Source organism: Dermacentor albipictus, unplaced genomic scaffold (assembly GCF_038994185.2).
Source record: "Dermacentor albipictus isolate Rhodes 1998 colony unplaced genomic scaffold, USDA_Dalb.pri_finalv2 scaffold_13, whole genome shotgun sequence".
Taxonomy (NCBI): Eukaryota; Metazoa; Arthropoda; class Arachnida; order Ixodida; family Ixodidae; genus Dermacentor; species Dermacentor albipictus.
Window position 1 is genome coordinate 15,045,801 of NW_027225567.1, and position 25,306 is coordinate 15,071,106.

The window sequence follows — 25,306 nt, forward strand, 5'->3', positions numbered from 1 at the left end:
GTGTTTATACGTCGTTTCTAATCATGCAAGCTTAGCCGGCTTCAAGACCCGATTATGTAATGAAGAAATTAGAACTATCAAACTATCATATTTCATTTGATAGAGCCAGTTAAATCCCTGAAAATTATCCATCATAACTTCTATTCATGCTTGCAAGTGAGGAAAATTATGAAATCACTAAATTTAAAAGGAACAGAAGCTTGGAATTTACAAAGTTATCCACATGAAAAAAATACACATCTCAGTTCGATTAGCTGCATCTCTTGGAGCATGCTAAGCAGACAACTTTCTTAATATTCATTTGCAATTTCCTCGAAATCGATAGAATGTGCCCGAATAGTGCCGAATGAGCTACCCATAAAACAAAACATTTTAGAGCGCTGTGTAACACAAATTCTGAGCACTTTAAATGTGTTATTTGGTGCAGTTAACTGAAATGTGGCAGTGTTTTCGTTGCCGAGTTATAAAGACGTAACTTTGTTACTTGAGTTTCTCGAAGTTTTCTTAAGTATTTGCGAATCTAAAGAACAACAGTTTGAGTTACTATATTGTCCCTGGTATAAAACCATTTACACTACGTATTTACATGATGCGTATATAAAGAGCAGCCGAGAATCCCGAGAGGCTGTTGCCACTTCTTCGTCTTCACCATCTACAATTTTGTCCTCTTTTTCCGCCGAAGCAATATTATCATATATCTTTAAATGCCGCAAGCTTCAATACTCGTACAGTGTGTTGCCGAGCACGTTCATTTCTCTTTTCCAATGTAGTAGATCCTGAGCTAAGGTTTTTGTCTACGCCGACACCATACTGTCTTAACAGCAGCGCGATATTTGTCATTTAAGTCATCGCAACATTTATCCCTCACGCAAGTGCGTCAGTGCCAGCGTAATTCCTACAGGAATTTTACAGGAAAGCAGGAAAACCCTATTTTGTTTGATGAGCCTCGGCTGCGATGAGCGTCTCTCCTTCACAATATTTACATATTCCATAATGGGGATTGAGTAAGCAGGCTACAAACCTGCAAGTGTACCGCACATTGCGGCGTGTTAACAGGTTGGAAAATCGGGCAAGCTTGTGCAGCTTCGTGGTTGCGGCACGGGGTGTGCACACTGCCGTGTTGTGTCCGGTCGCGTTGTTGGAACCATTCAGTTTGGCAAGGCAGGCAGCGCCGGCGGAAAGCTCTAAACTGCCGATGCAATACTTGTTTCAGCCATCAGAGCTAGCCCTCCCAAGGAGAAATTACTGAGTAGACGCAGCATTGTTATACCTGATAACCATCCCTCGCCTCTCTGAGTTGCTTTTTAATAGAACTTTTCCAAATGTGAACTTACGTGGCGGCGTCTTCAAAATTGGCTGATGCTTCATTCATGCCGGCGCGAATTGTGCTGGGCACTGCCTTATCAGTGCTCCTGATGGACCCCATGTGCTGGCAACTTGAGCTGCCATTGTGAGTGATACCTGTAAGGCATAAACGTTTAGTAAAGGTGTTCATTCGACGTAGTGCAAGGGTAATTCATGGGAAATGGATATTTCATGCTTATGGTGCAAGGCAAGAAGCTTTTGGTGGTATGGAAACTTTATTGCTGTGCTTCCGTACAGGGTGATTTTTTTTTCTGCGCCTATGTCTTGAATTTGAATGCATACAAGAATTTCGTGGCGATGAGAAAGCCGACCACGATGAAGATTGTGCAGTGTTGCATTCTTCTGAATCTTATGTTTTATCTGAAACCTCGGGCAGAGCACGACAGTGCTCGATGTGAAGAACGACGTGTCGGTTTCTTGTGCGTGGAACCCTATACCGAATATATTTGCTGCGTTATCCAGTAATAAGCACACTAGATGCCTGACGAAGTTCTTGCTTATTGTTCATCTATTACGAGCAGCCGCTTTAGCCCGACGCAGTTAACAACAGTGAACAAGTGAGAGCACTCATTTCTAGCGATGGATTTAGAATGTTTGACATATACTCTCAATTTATTGACCTCCTATGACACAGGTGCTTCATCAAATTATGTACTCGCCTTTCGGAATGTGGTTATCCGAACTGCATTTGGCGACTCGTGTAGCTCAAGATCATAAGCACCGGCTGTAAGCACTGCAGGTTTACCAGCTCATTACGAGCACAAAAAAGGCTGTCCTCGCCAATGTTCCTGTGTAGCCCATCAATAGACTATAGGACAACTTTCAAAAAGATTGCTCAATGCGCATATGTAAGAGTCGTATTGCAGAGAGTACGTTAGCTTGGAAAGAAATGCGGAAGTATTAATTCATGGGGCAGTGTCACTAAACTATGCAACGGAAAGCCTCAAAGCACGTGAAAAGTGTGGATTGTATGGATAGCGCTGCAGTTATTGTGGCTTGGTGAACATCTTTCATATAACGGTGCAGTAATCGCGTGGAACTGAAAGGAAAATGCGAGAGACGTAAAACGCGGAAAATACGGCAGAACCCTGCTCAGGATGATCATCGATGGTACTGCAATTAGCATTAAAACTGCAGGGAGACGCCGTATTTTTGGAGGCACCATTATTTACAATATAAAGGGGGGGGGGGATTGGCGAAGAATGCTTACGGCATTACTACACCCACATGCGTTAGTGACTATGAATTCGTAGGCAACGGAAAATATTCGACACGGGTTCCCAACTAGAGGAACTAAAGATTTGAGTTTCAGCTTTGACTTCGAATGAACTACAGAGTGATAGCAAAGGCGTATCTTAAGAAACTCATTTTTTATTCTCTGGCATTCTCAACATTATAAGTCACGTCGTTAATGTCACAACGTTCAGCAGCCCTGCGAAAGAGGTTGCGCAGATACTGGCAGAACACATAATCCTTAACGTATCGAAGGAAAGCGAATCACCTTACAGAAAAGAACGTTCAGTTGGGAAGTCCCATGTCTCAGTATGGCGTAATTTTTCGTATTAACAAAGCTTTATCATTTTGAAGTAGTGGCAGACTCACTGGTAATCGTTGCGTGCTGTAATTGCTACTCTGTCAATATGAATAATGTTGATGTTTCAGAAGCGTATATTTGGGTTATTTGGTAAATATTTATGCCAACAGAGGGCAAACTACGTAACAATTTTGTGTGGTCCTTGCGTTATATTTTCATTAATTTTTGAAGGTTGTTTATGCTGCCACTGTGGCTTGGCGTGCTTGGTATGAAAAAAACCAAGAGCTCCAATATAAATGGTCTTGGGGTGCCCTAAATTGTGCTCTGTAACTTCTGCAATCGGCAGCAGAGGAACATGTCTGCTGCTCGTAAAATGCTATTGGTGAGCAATTTTCACACACTGCCTAAATCGTAACAGCACCGTTAAGGCAGCATGGTATCAGGTAATGGTAGCAGCTCAAACCCACTGAGATTCTGCTGTGCAAATAAAATTGTAGACCAATGGTGGAGCGATGATTCCATTTACGAGTGAATTAACCACTGCATGGAATGTACAGTCTCGGCTTCTGCCCTTATCATCTAGGAGGATGCTTTACCTGACCACCGATACAAGAACAAATTCATTAAAAAACTTCGTCTCAATAGATCATGTATCAATTTGCATACATTCAGATACGCACAAATTTCTTAGTAAGGCCGTTGTAATCTGGCTCATGCGGAAATCGCCTTGGCCGCGCTGGTAAAGTGCATCTTCATACGCAATAAATGTGCCGCTGCCACGGAAACCGAAGGGGTTATCAGCCATGTTTGTGGTAAAGGCAAGTGATAATCGCCTACGTACCGGCCACGTTGCAAGCCTTGTCGGTCATCGGCATGTGCTGCGTGTAGCCCTGGTAACGCAAGGCGTCGGCACAAATCCTACAAATAATAAAGTATTGGTCAGACAGTTACTAGCTGTGACAAGAAAAAGTGAAATTATGTAAGCAAAGTCGTGGTTTGTAAACACGCTGCTCGCAATGGTTCGTTCTCCTTAAATACCGACTATTCTGGCATACATAGGACGAATGGCACACTCGGGGCAATACATGGTGCAGAGGACTCATCCACCGCAGACGAAACGGCGCATTGACTTGCACGAATCCTGTCAGTTTGACTGTTAAAGTACGTACAACATGGTCCTATGTAGTTTGCTATATGAAATTCTTGCTCCGCCTGCTACAATCACGGAATCCTAAAGATAATTTTGAATAAAATCTTTTTTGGAACATGTTTTTGCATAGATAATACGGGTTGAAGTATAACAATGACACTGTCCAGATGGTTCCTGCAATTATGATGCAAACCTGCGCTGATGTTAGAATAATTAGTATTTCTGCCTCCCTAATGCGATTCGGCAACGCCGTGGTGAACGTGGCGTTTTCACGCCAATTACAATCATTTCTTATTGATCCGGCAGCCATGAGGAATATATCGAATTTCAGATATAACTTGAAATTAAGGGCTTCATTGCCTCGCTCTGAGGAATACAAGCCGATTTCTGCCTCTTAGCCAAGTATTAATTTGAATATTTCCGAACAAAATGACGAGTTCGCATAAAATAACGATGAACTAGAATGCAGTTCTTAAATGTTTGTTCTCAAGTGATGCTAAGTTTCTTCTATTTCACTCTCTGGAGCATATATAAGAACTCTTCGAAGGATAATGATTGTGGTGAGAACGCATGAAAAATATCCTATAACTGATGCAATGCTTAGTGAGACAATAGCTGAAATGCGACGTGCAACTGATTCGTTACCAAATGGTGAAGGGTACTGTAGAATACCATGACTTGCCACTTGTTTATCGCTGTGGTATTACCTCACCCCAGTTTGCTACTTGAAAAAAAAAACCATTTAGAACTAAGTAATATAAATTTAGGTTGTCAAGGAACATTTAAAGCAGAAACAAATACCTTCTTTAACCACACAATTCCAAGCGGCAAAAGTGTTTTCCTATAATGCGCATTTGTTGCCGTTAAACAACACATGCAAACGGAAGCGCAATACATTTAAACCAAGTTTTGGCTTTTCATGCACGAGGCCTACTTTTTATTAAAGCAAAGCTTTAAGTGGGCAGTACCCACTTGGTCACATTTTTTTTGTTACATTGGCAAATGACAGTATTGCTGCGAACTTTGACGAGTTGTCTACAAAACACATATCGTTCGGCCTACCAATTGTACAGTGCGGTTAAAACTAATTCCGATGTTTTTCTTGCAAGAGCCATGACCTGATAAAACGCATACCAAATTTAGGGGAACTGCGCATAAATTTTGACCATTGGGGCTTCTGTAACGAGCCCCTAAATGCAAGTAATCAAGCCTTTTCACATTGCTCTTTCATCGAAATAGGGCGGTGCCATCCGGAATTGTACTCGGGACTTCAAGCTATAGCACTCCATCGCGTGTGTGCAGTACAATACTTATACATCAATGATAAATATTTTCTTCTGTAAGTATACGTTCGCTTCATGTTCTGAAAAATATTATCCTGAGCGCTAAACAGCCGACTTGTCGCTGAACATGGCAATATTTTCGCAACACCCTAGCATCGACGCGTCGATCTAAGAAAGCCTCCGATTTGAAATTTCAAGCTGGCTGTAAAATAGACCCGTTTTAGGCAGGAACAAGTGTACATATGTTAAAGCCTAATATATGGGTCGTGTCTAAGGGTAACAGTATCCAACGAAAAAAATTGACAAGTGGTAAAGCTCACGTTTTGTAGGCGTTCAAAGTAGATGAAGCGTCCTGGGTACCGTCACGGCTTGTACTTGGTGATGCTTTGCCCTTCATGCTTAAATCAAGAGGCGTGTATTCGTTGCTGCTTTCTTCAGCCATGCCTGATGTTTCGATGTCGTATAACTGGCGTCTATTGTCGAGTGGGCGTTGTTGAATCACCGCGTTTGCACTCTCAATACGAAGAAAGAACGAAAACTAATAAAACATTTGTCACTTCGCGGTTTCGTATAAAATGATACCGCATATATGGAAAAAAACTAGACGTTTGGGTCCGCCACTAGTTTGACATTAATGTACAAATTTTCGAACGCCAGCAGAGGCGCTCCCATCACCCATGCTATCAATCCGCCAAATTGCCTAACTAAACTTCACTTACTACGAAAAAACTTACATTTATCGGAAGATATCGCTACTTTCATGCTCCTCTGAAAGTAAGGTGCACATCTTGCTGGGAAGAAATTATTGCTCGTGTAAGTGCTCGTGGAAGCGCAGGACGTATACAAACTTCCTTTGCTTCATGAAAATGGTTCCGGTACAAATATTTCCGCCACTGCAAGCGCGAATGAATATTGAGAAGAAATCGAGGAAAGTTAAGACATCTATCGATTTCGATCTTTTTCTACATCATGGAAGCTTCAGTGTGCTATTTGTATTTGCTGTAGCTGTGCCAGATGAAAATACGTTATACTGAGCATCACTAGGCGATATTAACGCGCTAACGGTTCAGACAATGTTAATTTAATGAAGTAAATTATGTCTGTTTTTATTCCATAAGCAAGAGCGAAAAGTCTCGCCAACAGGGTGATTGGAGCGCAAGAGCACATGCAGCCTCTCAGAAGGACAGTAATCTACATATGCAATTCACTCGCGTCATATACATAGCCCAGAGGTGCTCATTAGGTGATACAAGCGCAGTGAAGTTATTGATTTTTTCAAGGAAACCGACAGGTGGGCTAGTTGTTATGGCATAACCTCAGGCTAAGCGCAAAAGGGCACGTAGGACAACAGAAGTCAAGCGTTGTGTCTTTGTTCACTTTTGTTGTCCTACGTGTCTTTCTGAGCATTGCCTCAAGTAATTTATTCCTTGCTACTAACAGATACCGGTTATATATTTGGTTTTTCATATTATTTGGAAACAACACACGTGACAGTGTGCAGCCTTCGTAGATGAATATGGTCACCAAATGCTTAACGCAAGGGCATTAATTTCCGTGTTTAGTATATTCAATGATTTCTAATTAAAACTGTCAATAAACAATAATATCAAGTGCTAGCATAGCTGGACATTGTTCACGTAGTTACATAATTTTGTAGATAAATTTTTACCTAAATTTACGCAACACTTTCTTCACTGCGTGACACTGTCTAGCAAATACTGCAATATTTAATAAATATGAAATATTTTCGTCGCAAAATGAATGATAACAGTGTTTCTACCTGTTGTTTGCCACAACGTTGATGCTTGCTAAGCATCGTAAGCACAGTTTCAGCAAACCTAGGTGAAAAAATTATTGGTTGACAAGAAAAAATTCACCGCACCCAAAGTTACTATTCGGATGACGTGCCCGAATCATCAAAATATATATTGCGATAAACCCTCGCGTTCGAAACTTTCCCCAGCTTGCTCTTCAGCCTGCCGCTGTGTCGGGTATTCTATGACTTACTTTTCTGATTCGATAATATTTTCCACGCTTGGGTAACGACGAAGTAAGCCCAGTGCTTTGTTGTGTATCTTTCGCGTCTTCCTGCAATCCTCATTCCCCCAGGCCACAGGTCTTTTGCGTCTATTGTATGTTGTTTAAGGAACGATAAATTTTAACACGAAAGCGTTAAGGGCGCGGTGCATGACAGAAAATCCGTTGTCGGCTGCGACGCGTCCGGCGCCGGCGTCCCCGTGAGTGAAAATTCTCATATGGTAAAGAACATCGCACATGCAGTGCGAAGATGTGGGATCCTTTCCTACCTGCGGCAAGTCGTTTTTTTGTCCACTTCTAATTTCATTATTTATCATTTCTTTAATTGAATTAGTGAGCAAAAGTTTCAGGGAAAGATTCTGGGTGTGTACGTATGTTTGCAAGCAACAGTTACATTTCATTCCTTTCCGCCTTTTCTTCCTTGTCACAATATGCTGAAATGTTCTGCTATCAGCACCGAATTTGGCGCAAACAGCGGAGTGCGTTTTCGAAGCAGAACACAAAAGTTTAATGTGCACCGTCTGCCAGTCATCAGCATACCGAGGACACGTCTGGTTCGACCTCACCGGTCGATGATGCTGGCGCTTCACTGCGACATTTTCTCCTCTATTTTGTTTCTTTTTAACTTCAAAGCGAGGAAACAAAATCAAGAAGAGCAGATGCGAAAATATCGCAGTATAAGGCGAGCATCATCGCTCAGCTAGTGTAGCAAGACTAGCCGACGGCGCCCACATTTCTTCCAGTTATGATTCGGACACGGGCTCCGCAGTTCGCGTTTCGTTTGGCACAGATAGTAAATGTGCAACTGAAGCAACGCGAGACAGCATAGACACGTTCCACCTGAATAAGAGGTTTCTTTTTTACTAATGAATAACGTTCCGCTAAATGCGAGTTACGTTGAGGAACACATTCACTGCGTCGATCATCGGAAAACTCATCGGCGACTCAAGAAGCGCGTCGGTTATGCATGAACGTTTACTCGAAGATTCCAGCATAATCGCATGTGCTCCAGGACCTTACAGAATGTGAAACACTATTTTCAGCACGCATTCAATCTGATAACGCAAGGTTCCACTACAAGATAGACAGCAGATACAATCAGCGACGATGACCCCGAAGGGTCTGATAAATGCAAGTGCGTCATGCAGCGAGCGATAACTTAGCATTTGTTAACCAGTGAAACGCTTACACCGAAGAAGGATAAACAGTACGTGTGTCATTTCGCCAATCTTAAAAGGTATCGTCCAATTACAGAGCGCCACACGAGAGCGAAAAACAAAAGACGTAGAAAAGAAAACTAATGAAATTATGGAGTTCGTTAGCTACGGGCCTCAGCTTTACTTGTCTAGAGTATTGGCCTGACTTAAGGGCCTGGGCGGTGCCGCTGTGATTGCATGCCGCCTGGCACTACATCAAAGTTACGGCCGCATATTTAGTGAATTTTCGTGTAGAGCCCGTAATACCATCGAAGCAGCTTGTCACTCGGTCAATGTCGGCTTATCGGGATGCAAAGCCAAACGCCATCGCCGCGCTACTATTCCACTAAGCGTCGTCGAAGCTTGTAGCGTCGGTTTTCGCGAATAACAAAAACTGCAGGTAGATAAGTGAAAAAGGCAGGTGAGAGACATTTTCTGGAAGACAATCCACACGAGCTAAGTGCAGTGATCCCGCTGTGGCAAGGAAGAATTTTGCTCCCATAGCGGTTAAAGATTCAGCAATGGAAGCCTATAGATACGACGAAAATTTGTACTAAATTTTCGAGACAGAAATGGTAGTTGTGATGGAACTACGGTGTCACTCGTAATAGGCAGTGCAGCGAATGTAGTCCGGAGACAGCTTTCGATTGATACCTGTTTCAAATCTCTACACATGGCGTAACAATATTCCCCAAACCAATTTTTCAAACACAGTTGTGCAAGTTCAAGTGGTATCTATAAAAACCTAGGCGTATTAGTGGCGGAAACGTTGGAAGCCGTGACCGTGTCGTTTAATGGCTCGCACCTGTCGTTCCGCGTCGTGCTGGCAGCGGTTCAATGCCATGCTGCGTGACGCCTTTTCTTTTTTTTACGCCGCGTAGGACTGAGTTCAACGGTCTCTCACCAGATGGCCGAAACAGAAAACTCAAGATTTGGTTTCAGTTTTGGTTGTTTCAGGAGCGCTCTTGAAATGTTTTTCTCTTTTTACTTCGTAAAAGTCATCGCTTTTATTATAAAATTGTATTCCTTGGATAACATTCGACAACACAAGCATGCGCAAGTCTTTGTGTTACGCAAAAAAAATTATATCGTGCCTTATAGCATGAACATCCTCAGGAATTCTGGACATCGCACATTCACCATCCTGTGGAACTTCACGGCAACGCGCATGCGTAACTGAATGGGAAGATTTTAAACAATTTTATTTCTATATATCAGCCGAGTATCAAAGAAGCTTCAACTGTATGCGCCAAGAGGGCAGTCCGTAGTAACAACATATGCATTTATGGCACGTAGTCGGAACATTGGTGGTGCGTTAAAGCAGCGTTTTCGTCAGGGATGGGCGGTTATCTTACACGACAGGAAGAAATGGTTTTGCACCGTCTCAGCTGAATACACACTGACTTAAAGAAGCGCGAAATTTAAACCTTAAAGCGATTTATTACAACTGGGGTTCTGAACGGTAATTTCAGAGCGAGTGTCATTCAGACTGTTTGCACGCGCATGTTTTTGCCAGGCAACAGGAAAGGAGAGAGAGTGTATGTGGGTGTGCGCACCGCGAGCGTGCGTGCTTGTGTACTTGTATTTGTGTGAGCGCGCGTGTTTACGTCTCAGTATTTGATTATGCGTGCGCACGAGTGCCTGTATGCGTGTGCGAGCATTCGCGTGTCTATGTGTGCGTGCGTGTGCACATTTTTGCGTGTGTGTGGTCGTGCGTGGGCGCGTTTAAATGTAAATGCGTGCGAGCATATGTCGTATCTGTGTGTGTGTGTGTGTTTGTGTGAGTGTGTCCGAAAGTACGGTGTGTGTGCGTGTGCGTGTGCGCGTGCGCGCGCGCGCGCGCGTGTGTGTGTGTTTGTGTGTGTGTGTGTGTTTGTGTGTGTGTGTGTGTGTGTGTGTGTGTGTGTGTGAGTGAGTGAGTGAGTGAGTGAGTGAGTGAGTGAGTGAGTGAGTGAGTGAGTGAGTGAGTGAGTGAGTGAGTGAGTGAGTGAACGAGCTAGGGAGCATTTCCCCGCTTACATCTATTCTTGCGGATGAATGGGATATAGAGTTTCTTTCGACCCATATATGAATCTACGAGACAAGAACAGACGACATTGCATTTATAGCATTATCTCTTTCTAAAAGCAATATACATTCAGAAAAAAAAAAGAAAATGCAGTGTCCTTCCACTCTGTGAATAAGTATGATCAGCAAAGCTGTGCATGTGGGCCCCTTAATGGTGAACTGCACTTCCGCCGGGGGTCCGCCCGGCTTTCGACTACATATATCTTCGGGATCGGCCCACGTATAATAAGCGCTTTATGCCTGCGTCACTTCCACCGCTGTCAGCCCGGCATTGCACTATCTTCGGGACCTTATTCTACAAGCGGACACGATAGTGGGGAAAGTAGCCCTTACCAGAAAGCTTTAGCTTGGTTTCTCCTATCTAAATGCATATAAAAGGATAACTCGTTTTTCTCGGCAACCACTGCACCATATATGACGAGTTTTGTTGCATTTAAAAGAAAAACTTAAGATCTAGTGACTGTTGGTATCGAATTTTTGATCTGGGTCGTCAATTTTTTTAATTAAAATTTGGCAAGTTTTAAAAATTTTCAGAAAGCGAAACTATCAATTTATAACTATGTAACTCAGCAAGAGAAAACCATATCCCAATTCTGTGAATTCCATCTAATAGTACATCTAAAGCAGACAAAACTGGTATCTTACTTTTGAGTCTAGTGAAATTAGTAATATGGAAATACAGCTTTTGCACTTAAACACACAGCGCAAGCACCTAAGACGAACCACAAAAGGAAGACACGACACACACTGGCGCTGGTATGCTTAAGTTCCGAATTATGTACCAACTAGGCCCAAATGAAGTTTTACTGAAACAGCTTTTGCAGAACTATTGTAAACAACGTAACAAGTTCACGTAAAATAGAAATTTACATATCCAATTTGTCTGCTTTGAATGATCTAATAGATACTGTTGCCAAAACCGCGATATCTGTTTTTGATGCAGAGCTTGTATTCTTTGGTACTTTTGAATTTTGAGAATTCTTTTACCGAAATTTAGGCTCTAAATAAAAATTACACTTGCAACAGTCACTAGAATTTACTTTTCTCTCTGAAATGCAACACACTCCATCAGAATCGGTCCAGGGGTTATCTCAGAAAAGCGTTTCTGCGTTTTACATTTATTTGAATATGCCGCGTTCGAGTTGGGCTTGAGCAAAAGCTTCCTCTTAACAGCTTCGCTGTAGAAACACGCCTCAGCGGTCAATGGCGCCGCCTCAGATTTTGCCACGATGGCACCGTCACCATTGGCATGGCTCCGTGAGCAGCTACGAAGCTGTTCTCTTTCGTTATCTTCCTTCCCTCGGCGCCAGCGCGTTGTCTTGACCAGCGACGTGCTAAATCGGCATTATTATTGCGTCACGCATTGCTTCTGCGACCAAACAAGCTTTCGGCGGCACACGTTCGCTGCTATATTGGAATTAAAACCTTAAGCTGTTTGCCTTCGAAAAAACAGCGTGAATAAAAATCGAAGGCAGACTGGCCCCAGGGAATATACTTACGGGGCCATACTATTGATGACAGCATCAAAAAGGCTAGGTGCGGTCAGGTTGACTTTACAAGTTTGCAAGATTGGCTGACGGGCCAGTTGGTTTATTATCACAGAAAGAACAGCGCTTCAAGTTGTTAGCGCAGTGTGTGTGTGGTTCCTCTTCTGCTTCCCGTCTTGAAGCGCTGCTCTTTCTGCGACTTCACAAGCGTTATTTTTCAGCGTCAGTTACGCTTTCCAAGAGCGTTTACTTGGAAAATGTTTTCTCGCATAGCTCTTACAGAAGCATGTTTAATCAAAACGTCTTCACACGGTTAATCTCGAGGACGGGCTCTAAGCTGCACATTTTCATTAAGCACCTAAGGTCAATTACCGAACATTTAATTAACGTAGCTTTGTTAATTACGCACACAACTTCTCAACTTACTCCGCATCCAGAGGTTACCAATCTGAACGCTCGAATGATGAAATTATGTCACCAATACTTGTATTGGTTTAATAGTTTGTTTGCTGCAGTTAAAAGCAGCCGGCATATTGATGGTGCTGTAGGTTTCTTATAAAGCAAGTGGAAAGCTTGGACAGCTTATCTTACCGCAAATAAATCAACTTCATGAGCTTAAGCACATGTACCCAACCGAACACTTCTGCCTTTACAACCTAGTTCTCCTACGTTATACAAGTAGCACCTTACCGCTACTGTACGTTACACAGGGTGAGCGAGAACATTGTGCGCGCTCCCGATTGGATTTCTGAGAATTGGTGGCATCCGGCTCGGTTTCCTGTCATCATCAGGATTAAGAACAGCCGACTCGGGGTAAGCATTGAATACATTTTCAGTACTTTATAACATATGGACCAGCGCGGGTATGTACGTTAGAACGAAAAGTACTGAAATATTAAGATTGTGGTCTTGCTGCATATAATTTGGCTGTCTAATGTTAAGATCTAAAAAAAAAATACTGTGATTTTTTGACAAAGAATGCTGACATGAAATATGAGCTCCGACACAGTACCCGTGGTGGAACTGGCCTCTGGACTACAGGGTTACGTTGAACCACGAAATGCCGGTTTGCTAAATACCAGTAATTGGAAAGAGTTTATCTCTTCAATTTTTGGTATGTTGGCACCACTCTGCAGGCTTGGGGGCTTTGGGGGCTTGGGGGCTCTGCAGGCTTGGGGGCTGCAGGCTTGGGCAAATTTTTAAAAGCATGCAGTGAATCGCAATGGGGAGATTGTGTCTAAGTCGTGAGGCATTGTGTACAAAGGATCGCAAGCTGTTCAAGTAAATACACCCTCCATATTTTTTAATCGACTGTTATTCCATCTTCTCGTGCACTTTTCCCCGGGACATGTCTTCTCTAGTTACACATGGAGCGTTTGTACACTGTTCGTCATTACTTCCAATCAGTGTTGCGTAGCCGCTCTGGATACTGTACACGTCAGTATAGAAGTCCTGTGCTGTGTTTACTAGATCATCGAAATTGCTGATGACATCACCTTGCTTATCTTTCACAGCGTACGTCTTGCTCTTTCCTAAGCCAAGTTTACTTCTCGCTGATTTCATGGTGCCCCCCTTTTGTGCTGCTTCCTCAATCTTTCCGACGTTATAATTTCGAATGCCACTTTCTTCTTCTTTATCAGCTTTTGCAGGTCTGCGAATTCTATCTGACCTCTTGAGTTAGACACTTTCGTGATCTATGGTTTCTTATCAGGTCCTTCGTCCGTCGGGAGAGCTTGACTACTTGTTGCCTTGGCACTTTACCACCCAATTCAATTGCTGCTTCTGAAATCACTCTAGTTACAATTTTATTCATTACCTCTATGTTGTTTTCGCCTTCCTGTTCTAAATCCTGCACATTTGTTTGCGAGCACCAGCCTCAATCCATCTGCAGTTATGGTAACTGCGTCTGGTCTGGACTGTTTCCTCTTGACTAATGTACCACTTTCTCTCTCCAAGTTGAGCGGTATCCTATACTTCCCTAACCTATGATCACTGCCCTCTATAGCCTACCTAACACTTATACATCACGCATTATACAGGAGTAGGCACAAAATATGAAATTTATTCCATTTCTTGTTTTGCTGTTAGGGCTTTTCCAGGTCCACTTCCTGTTATTGTGCTTCCGGAAGAAGGTATTCATTATGCGGAATCGTTTCCTTTCTACGAATTCTACCGACATCTATCCTCTACTATTCCTGCAGTCGATGCCGTAGTTGCCAATTGTCCGTTCCCCGGCCTGCTTTTTCCCATGCACTTTCGCATTGTAGTCGCCCATGACTACAATTAGTATGCCGAGTTTCCGCATTCCGCATTGATAATTCAATGCCCTCACAGCACTGTTCTATTTTTTCATTATGACTGGACGTTGGAGCGTAGGCTTGTACTTCCTATAATCTATATCTCCTATTTAGCTTTATTACGACGACTGCCACCCTTTTGTTAATGCTGTAGAATTAATCAATGTTGCCCGCTATGTCCTTATGAATTACAATTTCGACTCCGCATTCTATCTTATCTGAAAGACTCATGCAGCCAGCAGAGGACGTGGCCATTAGTAAGCACTGTATAAGCCTCAGATATTTTCCTATATAACCTCACTAAGGCCACTGATATCTAAGGCAATGCCTGATAATTACTCCAAGAGCCCTGCTAAACTAGCTTCATTCGAGAGGGTCTCTTGTCACAGCTGTCTCTATATACGTATATACAAATGTTCGCACGCGCGGGTACTGATTAAGGTACCTCGCAAGGCAGATACGCACTCCAGAGCCACCATTGTATGTGAGCTCGAACTGCTGTTCGAGAGTCGGCCACAGTCGGTTCTAACTCGTGGGCCACTTCGGCATCGGAGGGGCTTTCTCGTGAAAGCGTCGCCGGTGGCGTGGCGCGTACGAACTGGCGCCGTGCACGATGACCATCGGTGTCGGTGTCGAGGTTCATGCGCTCTTTTGTGCCGACGCCGTAACTATGACCGTGGATCCAGCTCGGCAGACGAGAAGTCGGCTGGACCTTCCATGAAGAGGCTGCTGTGACGTAACTTCGACTACGCATCCCAATACAGGGATTGGGGGATGGAGGAAAGGAAAAAAATGTGGACTATTTTATTTCTGAACCAAAGCAGATTATCGCAGAAGCTGCGGACGCCATTGAATTGTTTGCCATCGATGCAGCCGTCACTCCTAATGGAGGCAGGCAGGGCTGTCACACACGTCACTGAACCTTAAAGTACAGTTTAGCCACGAGATGCTCACGCATGTAGGATGCGTTAAAGAATAATGAAATATTTGTAAAACCGACTTGACGCGTCCGAGCGTCTGATCGACGAGACATATAATCACTCTTTTCTTTGTCACAAGTGAATTTATTGTAACTAGTTGGCTTAATTTTGTTCGTTTGTTACTATAGGAATGGGCCTCATAGCGTGGTTGCGATGATTTTCTTTGGTAATTTGCCTGTGGATCCATTTACGCTCCTAGGGAGGAATAAACAAAAACAAGTATATAGAGGACATTGCTTTGGTAACGACAACTATAGGCGATATTGCCCTGCTACGGTGGTAACTGACATTATGCGGGCCTTAGTCGTACACTCGACAGACCATGAGGGTCAGAAAGAAGCGCTAGTCAAATTTAAAAGCTCCTTGATAGAGAATTGGCACCGTTTGCAGTGAAGTCGCCTTCCGAGGACCACGTTCACAAAACTTCTCGTACGTAAGTGTTCGTGGCACAGTTGTGTAGTAACACGGACACTGACCGGTCGGAGTCCATGTTTTTTTACTCAAGTGCGTCGTGATCATCCCCGACCAGACAAACGTTCATCGAACCCTAAATTTAGTAATAGTGCTTTCTCATTGGCTGCAAACTTTTATCTCGTATCATAGTGATAACGACTGGCTAAATAACATCACGGTACCCACGACGATGGCGAAATCGCGGACGGCAGTTACGTAAGAGAAGTTTCGTGAATTCCGGGTACCCACGTTTTTTTTTCTATTCCAGCTCGAGCCATCGATCTGCAAACGACATTTTCATCCAAAAGGTGCACGTGCTCCTCCTCCTCCTCCTTTTTCTTTTATTATTTTCTTTTTTTAAAATATAATAATAAAACGCAGATTTTTTTCTCATCCCCATTGACAGAATGGACAGGATGTAGCCAACAGGTGTTGATGAGCATGATACCCCATCGCCCAGCGCATTCGTCCAGTGCCTAAATTAGATATACATGCCTGCCTGTAAGAACTCTCCGGCCCATTAGCACTCTCACGATTGCTTTCGATATGCCCCAGAATCGCAATTGCACTTTCGACTAGCGTTCCGCACGCGCGCGGCGCGTACTGCGCACTCTGAGATTACAGTTGCGGTCAGGATGTTGTCGCTCTAAAAATGAACGGTGATTATACGAAAGCGGGCTGCTCACCAGAGTCTCCTTTTCTGGGAAAGCCAGCTCCGAAGAGGGCTTTCTTGCACGACTGGCACGCATGCATGTATGCACATCTGCGCGCGCAGGCTTTGAGGTACGTCGAAAGTATCAATTACCCAGGCTACCGACTCTAAAGCATGAAATTGAACCCATAAAAAAACGCTGCAAGGGTGCAAACAAGCGGCAGCTGTATACCCATCCGCTGGCTGTGGCGGCCGCTGAGCATATTCAGGTTCGTGATGGTGAGACATCAGAATTCGTAAAGCCGCTTATACGGCTAAGCTAACAGAACGATTCGCTTAGGATGCGCTCCCGCAAACGGGCGAGGATGCCGAATAAGCATTGCGCTAAGGAAGTACCTGAATTAATCGTCAAGTTCCCAAATTAAATAAAAGATAGACAAGAAAAGAAAGGGAAAGATAAAAAGAAAAGAAAAGAAAGAACTGCTTGGAGCTGCCAGAGCCGGCTGTCACCCTGCACTTCTCGCTAGAATTTACCATGTTCATCATAGGATTGTTATATAGTTACGACCCTAAAAGTAGAATACAACAGAAATGACAACAATGCAGCCTCCAGGTCTGTATTCGCCGCTTTTCTGCATTTCGCACGAAAGAGGTGCGGAAACAGCTAAAGTAGTCAGGTGTAGTGATTGTTTGCGATACGAAGTCATCTGCGCAGTGACTGCCTACGCGTCCCACTTTCGCGCGAAAGTGGGGCGGAAGACGAGGTAACGTACTTGTGGCTTGTTAAGTTTAAAACGGGACTTTAAAATGCGCTTTAAATTTATTCCAGCAAGGTAAAAATATGGCCGCCTGCAACAACAACAACAACAACCATCCAACTGCTGCACGGCTGACGTGCAGGACTCTAAATTTACAGCGGCAAGGGCCCGATGACAGCTCGGTGGTTCCCGTAAGTCCTCAGCCACCCATTTATGCGATCACATCACGATAGCTGGCCCAGGGTTTGTTTTTATATGCCAGCTAGGACCACCAGACAGGTGCTACACTTTCTTGAAACAAGGTAAATTTCTACTTTCTGCGTGTACCAATGAAATAACGAGCGCTTGTTGTCGGAAACTGTTCACTGGCGATCGCGAAAAAAAGAGCCAAAATAATAATAAAATAATAAAATACGTCAAGTGGAGTCGCATGCTACGCTGCCGCGTGGAAGGCCCTTTCTACAAGAGTCGTGTTCACTTGGTCGCAAGACAACTCTACACGATCGATGTCAAGCCAGTTAATCTGCGGCAGACATGTACAAACGCTTTCCGCCGCGTTTTCTGGAGTCCGCGCCATCTTGGACTGGTACACGAACAATCTCTCAGTTCCCTTTGCGCAGTGACGTCCTACTAACATGGCCATGAAACACCGAACGCGCCCGCACAGCCATGCATACCAGTCGAATCTCTAGTACTGCGCATTTGGTTGTTACATATTTATAAAGCGGCAGCGTCAACCTCCTAAGATGGCGGCACTCTGTAAGAATTGCGTAGAATAGTGAAAGCGCAGTTCGTATGAGAAAACAAAGCGGATTGATGACGGCAGATACGGCAGATAAAGCTGCACGCAGAAAGGGTTTCTCACCTGCCTTCCACGAGCAGATGCAGAAGTACTCCTTGCATGTCCATTGCAGGTTGTTCTTCCCTTTGTACTTTTCATTGCAAAGTCTCTTACATACGTCCGGGGTGCATACTAGAGAGGAACCAAAAGACCGGTAGTGTTTGCCTATTATAAGGCGATTTGCAATGCATGGTGCTCCTCATTCATATCTTTATCAAAAAAAAAAACAGATTCACGGGCGATTACGATGCTCGCTAATGCGAAATTTGAGCGCAGCTCTTCAGGTGTTTTGCATTCCACCGGTTGCGTCGCTCATTGCTCAGAAAGTGTGAACGCGTTTCTCGCTCGGAGCGCATTCTCTAGCGGCGGCGGCGCTGGCGAACTAGCGCATGCGATGGAAGTCTGAAGAACACGTCAGCAATTTGTTTCCAATAGAGGTTGTCCCGTATAACTTGAGCCAACATTTTTAAGTTATGGGGTTTTACGTGCCAAAACCACTTTCTGATTATGAGGCACGCCGTAGTGGAGGACTCCCGAAATTTCGACCACCTGGGGTTCTTGAACGTGCACCTAAATCTAAGTAGACGAGTGTTTTTGCATTTCGCCCCCATCGAAATGCGGCCGCCATGGCCGGGATTCAATCCCGCGACTTCGTAGCCATAAGTATTCGATCCGCGACACCATAGCCACTGAGCAACCACGGCGGGTGCGCCAAAATGTTAAAGATGAAAGGCACTCCAGACGCGAGTTGAACCGAATGCATAATGTTTGGCACTGGCCTAGAGTTACACAGGCTATTTCTTTATTTTCCCCTTAACTAACGGATTAGTGACGTTTAATTATTCAACCTTTTAAGTATGGGCTGCAGACCCCAAGTGCGATACGCAAAGTTGTAGAGCACCTTCAGAAACCTCTCGATAAATTGTTTCCAACACGATATATCTCACGTGGTCTTTGTTTTACGCGTTCCAAGGAAAGACCGCGAAATATGAAAAAAATACCACGTGACGGGTTGCTTGCGCACTGTAATTGTGCCTCTCTCAAGCCTGCGATGGATGAACAAGGTCGGCACCGCTCGGCCCGCAGCATGCATTTGCACCTTCATGCGATAAGAGCCCCATGCCCAGATACCCGCACCAGGCATAACGCCCTGTCGCGGGCCAGTCTCGGTGCAGCCTACCTTGTTCATCCATCGCACGCTTGAGAGCAGAACAATAACAGTGCGCGAGCGCCCCGTCACGTGGCATTTTTTTGTATTTAGCGGGCTTTCTTTGGAACGTGGAAAAAAGGACCGCGTGAGACATGTCGTGTTGGAAACAATCAATTGAGAAGTTTCTCAAGGTGCTCTACAACTTTCCTTATCACAACTGGGCCCTGCAGCCAATGCTTAAAAAGGTAATTAATTAGACATAGCTAATCCGATAGTTCAGGGGAAAATAAAAATTGCCTGAGTAACTATAGGCCGGTGCCAAGCATTATGCATTCGGTTCAACTCGGGTCCGGAGTGCCTTTCATTTTTAAAACTTTGCCTCAAGTCATGCGGGACAACCTGTATGGTAATGGTGGACGCGCTCTCCCAGCGCTCACCGCATGCCTTAGTAATGACGTCATCGGCGCACTACTGGATGGATGGATGTTACGAGCGTCCCCTTTGGAGCGGGGCGGTGGGTTGCGCCACCAAGCTCTTTCTATTATACTGCTTAACACTTTCGTGACCGCACCTATTCCCGTCGACAGTATGTTCTCGATGGTACAAGTTCGAATTTTGGTGCCTCTCCGAGCGCTTAGGACAGCTAGCGCCATCGAACAGGTTAAAGAGAGACTATTTTATCAGGTTCAGATTTGTGTTTCTCTTTTCCACCGTGTAGGGATTTTTAAAGCGCCTGCATGGTCGGGGTGACGAGCGCTCGTTGTTTTCGAGATGGCATTTACGTCGTGCGCATCCGCTGCATGGAAACGGTGGGTTTCGACGGATCCCGACGCATCTGGGCTCGAATTTGTGGATGATAACAGCACCACAAACTCGTAAGACGACTTCGATTCGTCGGACTTCAGTACGGACGACGACAGTGCAGCAAACTGCCGTGGAACATCGACAGGTATCCGCCAGGGAGTTTTGCTTTCATCCCGGACCATGTTATCGCATCGTAAGGATTTCCGCCGTGTTCTAAGGGTTACAGTTCCTATCTGCAGGGTGTCAATGTCATTCAGACAGGACCACTTGCCTGCGGCCACGCAGAGAGTGGAGTTTTGTATATGAAGACCGCCGGGAGTGGACCTTGGAATCGCGCTCCGGAGTGCTGCACGGCGGTTTGTAAGAGTCGTCAATTTCTTGTTGTTTTTCGCCGCCGAAATCATCAGGGATATATGCAACAAGACAAATAAGTATGCGTGGATGCATATTTTCGAGAAGCCCACGTACAGCGAGAGATAGATCGCGGAAGGAAGTCACTCAAGAGGAGATGCTCAAGTTCATCGGACTTCTCGTATACATGGGAATCGTGCAAGTCCCATGCTTGCATTGTTACTGGAGCACATGCAGATTATTCTCCGGGCTTCTTCTGCCTACAGTGATGCCAAGGAAATGGTTCAAGGCGTTGCTTGCCTTCCTGAGGGTGTCTGATCCAGGGAAGACGACCGTCGCATCCCACGGCAAGCTTCACCGCATATCCTCTCTGCTTCAGCACATCAACGACTCTTCCACGTTATTTTTTCAACCGCGTCGGAACCTCTCCGTCGGGGAGAAAACGGTAAAATGAAAAGGTCGGTCTGAATTCGCCATTGCATGAAGGATAAAGTGTTACAAATTATGGGTTTTGGCAGATTCAGAAACGGGGTACACTGTTCAGTTCAGCGTCTACACGGGAAAGCGCGAAGAGCCTAGCGTGCAAGGTTTGGCATTAGATGTTGTGACGCGACTGTGCAAAAATTATCTTTATCAGGGTTGCATCATTTCGTTGGCCAATTCCTACACTTCCACATCTTTGTTTGTTCATTTACTGGAGCGCAAGACACTTCCATGTGGGATAATGTGGAAAGATCGGCGTGGCTTTCTAAGTGAACTCAAAGGCACACAGTGGGAAAAGAAGGCGAAAATCGAAAAGAGAAGGCAGAGTTCGATGGCTGCGGGAGCAGGATGTTTTGTACTTGCAATGGAAAGACAGCCGGGTTGTGAATATGTCTACCGCGCAGACAGCGAATAAACTCGTCTTTACAAAGCGAAGAAAGAAAGTTGGGAATATGAGGACAGAATTGTCCGTGAAGAAGCCGGTGCTGATCAAGAAATACAATGCGGGCATGCTTGGAGGGGATAAATCTGACCAGCTCATCGGATCCTACAACATTCTTATGAAGTCCGTGCGTTGGTGGAAGACACTGTTTTTCCACTGCATCGATATAGCTGTAGTAAATAGCTTTATGATGTTTGACGAGCATCATCAGCAGCATCCAGAAGTCCCAGAATTATCACGAAGTTCGCACTTCAACCAGTTTGCCTTCAGGTTAGAACTAATCGACCAGCTGCTGGGATATGATGAGCCACATTTTGCGGACCCCCCAGTTGCGCCTGTTGTTGCCTCTCGGAGCGCACCTTAGGTTCAACAGCATCAAATACAAAAAAATGGAAAGATATAGAAAGTGTAAACTGTGCTATGAGAAAAGAAAAGTTGCGCAGAAAACAAATGTGCAAAACGTGCAGCTAACCTCTCTTTCACTTCATCGAGAAACTGCTTCGCACGGTGGCACGATAGACGACACTAGGTCTAATGTTTTCTTGTGTACCTGAAGAACTTTTGTAGATACAGAGCTAATATTTGCAGGCTGATTTTATATGGCCCTTTTGTTGAAAATGTATATTTCGATTTTTTTAAATATTTTTTTTGTGCAAAGCAGCATTGATGTTTTTATCAATCTTTCTCATTTTTGTTGCAATTTTTTCGTTTTGCTTAATTTTTTCGTACTATTATTATTAAAAATGTTGTTTGAAATTAATACCGTTGGAAAGATAATTTCTTCTTCTACAATTTGATATTATACACTTCAACATGAATCATTTCCTGTGGCAGGAAAAAAAATAATTACCAGACTACCCTAAAACTACCGATTTTCCCGCAGTCACGAAAGTGTTAATGTCCTACCTAGGTTAAAAAGAAAAAAAATAGAGAGAAAAACACTATGAACTCCCAGAGCCAAGTTTTCTGATCCCCTATTGCGAACTTTGCTTTTTTATGTCTCCGTTTTTTGCTGCTGCATAACTTTTCTTCCACCAATCTTCCAATCGCCTTTTACTAATCTCTATTGCGGACCTGTTTATTTTATCCTGCTCTCGCTGAACCCAAGGGCTTCAACGAGCCCAGTGGTGCCTAAATCGACCGCTGGGCAGATATCTTCACATTCTAATAAAACATACTCCGTCGTTTCCCTAGCTTTACCGCAGCAATCACATGCTTCTTCCTTCTTATATCTCGCTCTATAGGTGCGTGTTCTGAGGTATCCCGATCTCGCTTAGAAAAGTAATGACCTTCCCTTTGAGTTATCATAAATTGTTTCTTTCCTGATTTCGTTTTTTCCTCTTAAGTAGTTACTCATGGCAGGTTTCTCTTCCATTGCCGTCACCCATGAGATTATTTCAGCCTCTCTGACTTTCCGCTTGACCTTCTTCGTTGCTGTGTTGCCCACCCTACAGGCTGCATACTTGCTGGTATGCTGCCTAGTTCTTTTCCTCCACTGTGGATCAATGTTTTTCCTGTACAGATACCTCAACACTCTCCCAGCCCATTTACTTTCTTCCATATGCCTCAGTGGTTCTTCATAATCAATTTTACTGCGAGCTTCCCTCGCTTCAAGATTAGTGCAGTCCATATCACCCTGCACAGCTTCATTCGTAGCCTTCCCGTGAGCGCCCAATGCGAGGCGTCCCACTGACCTTTGGTTCCCATCGAGGCCTGATTGTACCCCTGATGTAAAGCAAACAACCGCCTTTCAAAAAGTAAGTTCTGGGACCATTACACCTTTCCACATACCCCGGAGCACCTCGTACCAATTGTATCCCCATAGGGCTCTGTGCTTCACTATGGCTGCATTTCTCTTTCCCTTCTCTGTTATTGTTTTTTCTTCCTGTGTTTCCAGATATCTATTACCTTCGTTTATCCATATACCAAGGTATTTACAAAGAAAAAGAACTTTGGGCCATGTTATGTGGGACAACCTGTATGGTCTCGGTATGGTACTGCGCACGCTACTGTAGCGCCATCTTGTAGTCTCGTGCGGCACTCTGCTTTCATCCTCACCCTTTCTCCATACTCTCCTCCTCCGCTTTCCACGTCATGCTTTCAGTGTAGCCTCCTCCTGCGCCTTCCTCGTCGCGCCCTCTTCGCTGCAGCCGTTTTTCATCCCCCGCTCAGTGCGCTCCGCGTTCGCTCGTTCATCATTGGCTGTTATATTTTTCTAATTATCTCGCCACACGTCACCTGAAAAACAGAGGCTTTCTGACGATGTCCACGAATCCTAAGAGACCAAGGGTCTGCACTAAGGTTTTAATTTTTTTCTTAGACATGCAGAGTACCATAAGACAGCTACAGAAGAAACTATTTGGAAACGACTTATGGCGCGGCAAGAAGATTGTAGCGTCCGAAGAATGCGTGGCGTTCTTTCTGTTCGGAGTTTGCTGCATTTGAAATTAGCGGAACGATACTGATGAAGAATTCGTTAAAAAAATTTGTTTTCCCATCACGCGTTTCCATTGAATACCGAACTTGGTATAGATATCTATCCGGCAGCGAACTTACAGAACACACAGGTTTTCAAATTTTTGTCTCTTGAAACCGGGAAATGAGAGTGAAGTTGAATTATGTTTGTTTACATATCTTACTTCTAATGATATTAAATCCAGTTTCGTGTTCATTTCCGACTAATAAATAAGGAACGAACTGCTAAAATTATTCCGGTATCGAAGGCGGGAAATGATCAAGGCGTACCCATAGAGCAAAACTTTCAGTGATTTAGCGCTAATCTCGACACGGCCGTCATCAAGTGCTTTATGAAATATATTGGCGTTGAACTGACTTATTTTTCCCGGAACAGCTTTCCTCGCATATGGTGGTATAAAACGAGGTAGATGGCCAACGCATTTGGTGGCAGATTTAGGACCCGGGTATATCGAAACTGCTTTTCTTGTCAAGATCTCTTCTGATTAGCACTGATCAAACTATGCTGCTTATGTATAGCGGCATTTCGTTTTCAGCAGGAAACTATATGCACGTGTATCATGCTGAATCCCGTTTAGGTGTTTAATACGATTCTCTACAACTTCCTAACTGGCACCTTCACAATGAGGGCAGTAAGTAAGAAATTTGGCAATTTGCTATAATTAGCTATTTGAATGATACGAAGAAAACCCGGGGGTTTCTTCGCATAAATTAATTCATTTTTTAGAAGCTCGCTTTTTTAAATGATGGTGGAGACACCCTGTATATAAGATTATACTGGTTGTTAACAAATAAGGCCTATAAAGTTTAATTAGGGCCCTTCGTTTCCGAGTGAAACCCGATTAGAACAATTTTTACACCCCCAACAAAATTTCTGCAAATCTGTTTAACACGATGGCTCCCCGAAGTTCACCCGCTCGTAATGGATAGTCACAAATGCAGGTGTTACCAGACGGGCAACCTCACGAGGTCCTTCCTAACCCTGATCCGCCCTCACCTGGTGAGGCGAGGATCGCCTTCGGGAAGATTGGTGAGGGTGAGATGCAGTAGGGCAGACGTTGTGAGGTGAGGGCGAGGGAGGGTGCGGTGATGATGTGTAAATGAGGAAAATGGGATTTATATTGCTGAAGCAAAGGAAAATCACTCAGTATGCGTGGTGGGTTTAAGTCTAAAGTTTTGAAGTGCGCTGGCAGGAAGTCTAAGTCCACTTTTAACTGACTGAAGTCAGAAATGGCTACTGATGCTAGCTGCAGCTTAACCTATTCAATGCTGTAGCCACCGACAGTGACAAATAGAGTGGGAGGATTGACGGCTGCTTTTTGATGCCACTCCAAGATTTTTTTTCTTTTTAACTGATCACCACTGGTGAGCGCACTCCTTTACGGGAAGTAAACAGCCTGGAGTTTAGATTTTCTTCATCGAATTATATCGACGAAATTGGAGTATGAGGATTTTCGGGAACTGATAGCGTTTGTGGACATATGAACTAAAAGAAACATCA

General features: G+C 44.2%; 1 protein-coding gene and 1 long non-coding RNA gene across 3 annotated transcripts in view; both read right to left on the reverse strand.

Annotated features, from left to right (window-relative positions):
- Window positions 1–1,379: 1,379 nt before the first annotated feature.
- LOC139051626 (uncharacterized) lies at window positions 1,380–5,946 on the reverse strand. The gene is made up of 3 exons (XR_011509455.1): window positions 5,653–5,946; window positions 3,741–3,817; window positions 1,380–1,461 (listed from the first exon to the last, which is right to left on the reverse strand). It is a non-coding gene; the product is annotated as an uncharacterized lncRNA (long non-coding RNA).
- Window positions 5,947–15,459: 9,513 nt separating this feature from the next.
- The window catches only part of LOC139051645 (sporozoite surface protein 2-like), a 49,056-nt gene continuing 39,209 nt past the window's right edge, over window positions 15,460–25,306 (reverse strand). Inside the window, exons 4-5 of one of the 2 annotated variants that reach the window (XM_070528588.1) lie at window positions 18,125–18,232; window positions 15,460–15,591 (exon numbers count right to left, since the gene is read on the reverse strand). In XM_070528588.1, the coding sequence (XP_070384689.1) occupies window positions 15,584–15,591; window positions 18,125–18,232 (116 nt within the window). In that variant the 3' untranslated portion in view covers window positions 15,460–15,583. The remainder of the gene's footprint in view (window positions 15,592–18,124; window positions 18,233–25,306) is intronic. The other variant, XM_070528589.1, reaches the window with a different exon arrangement.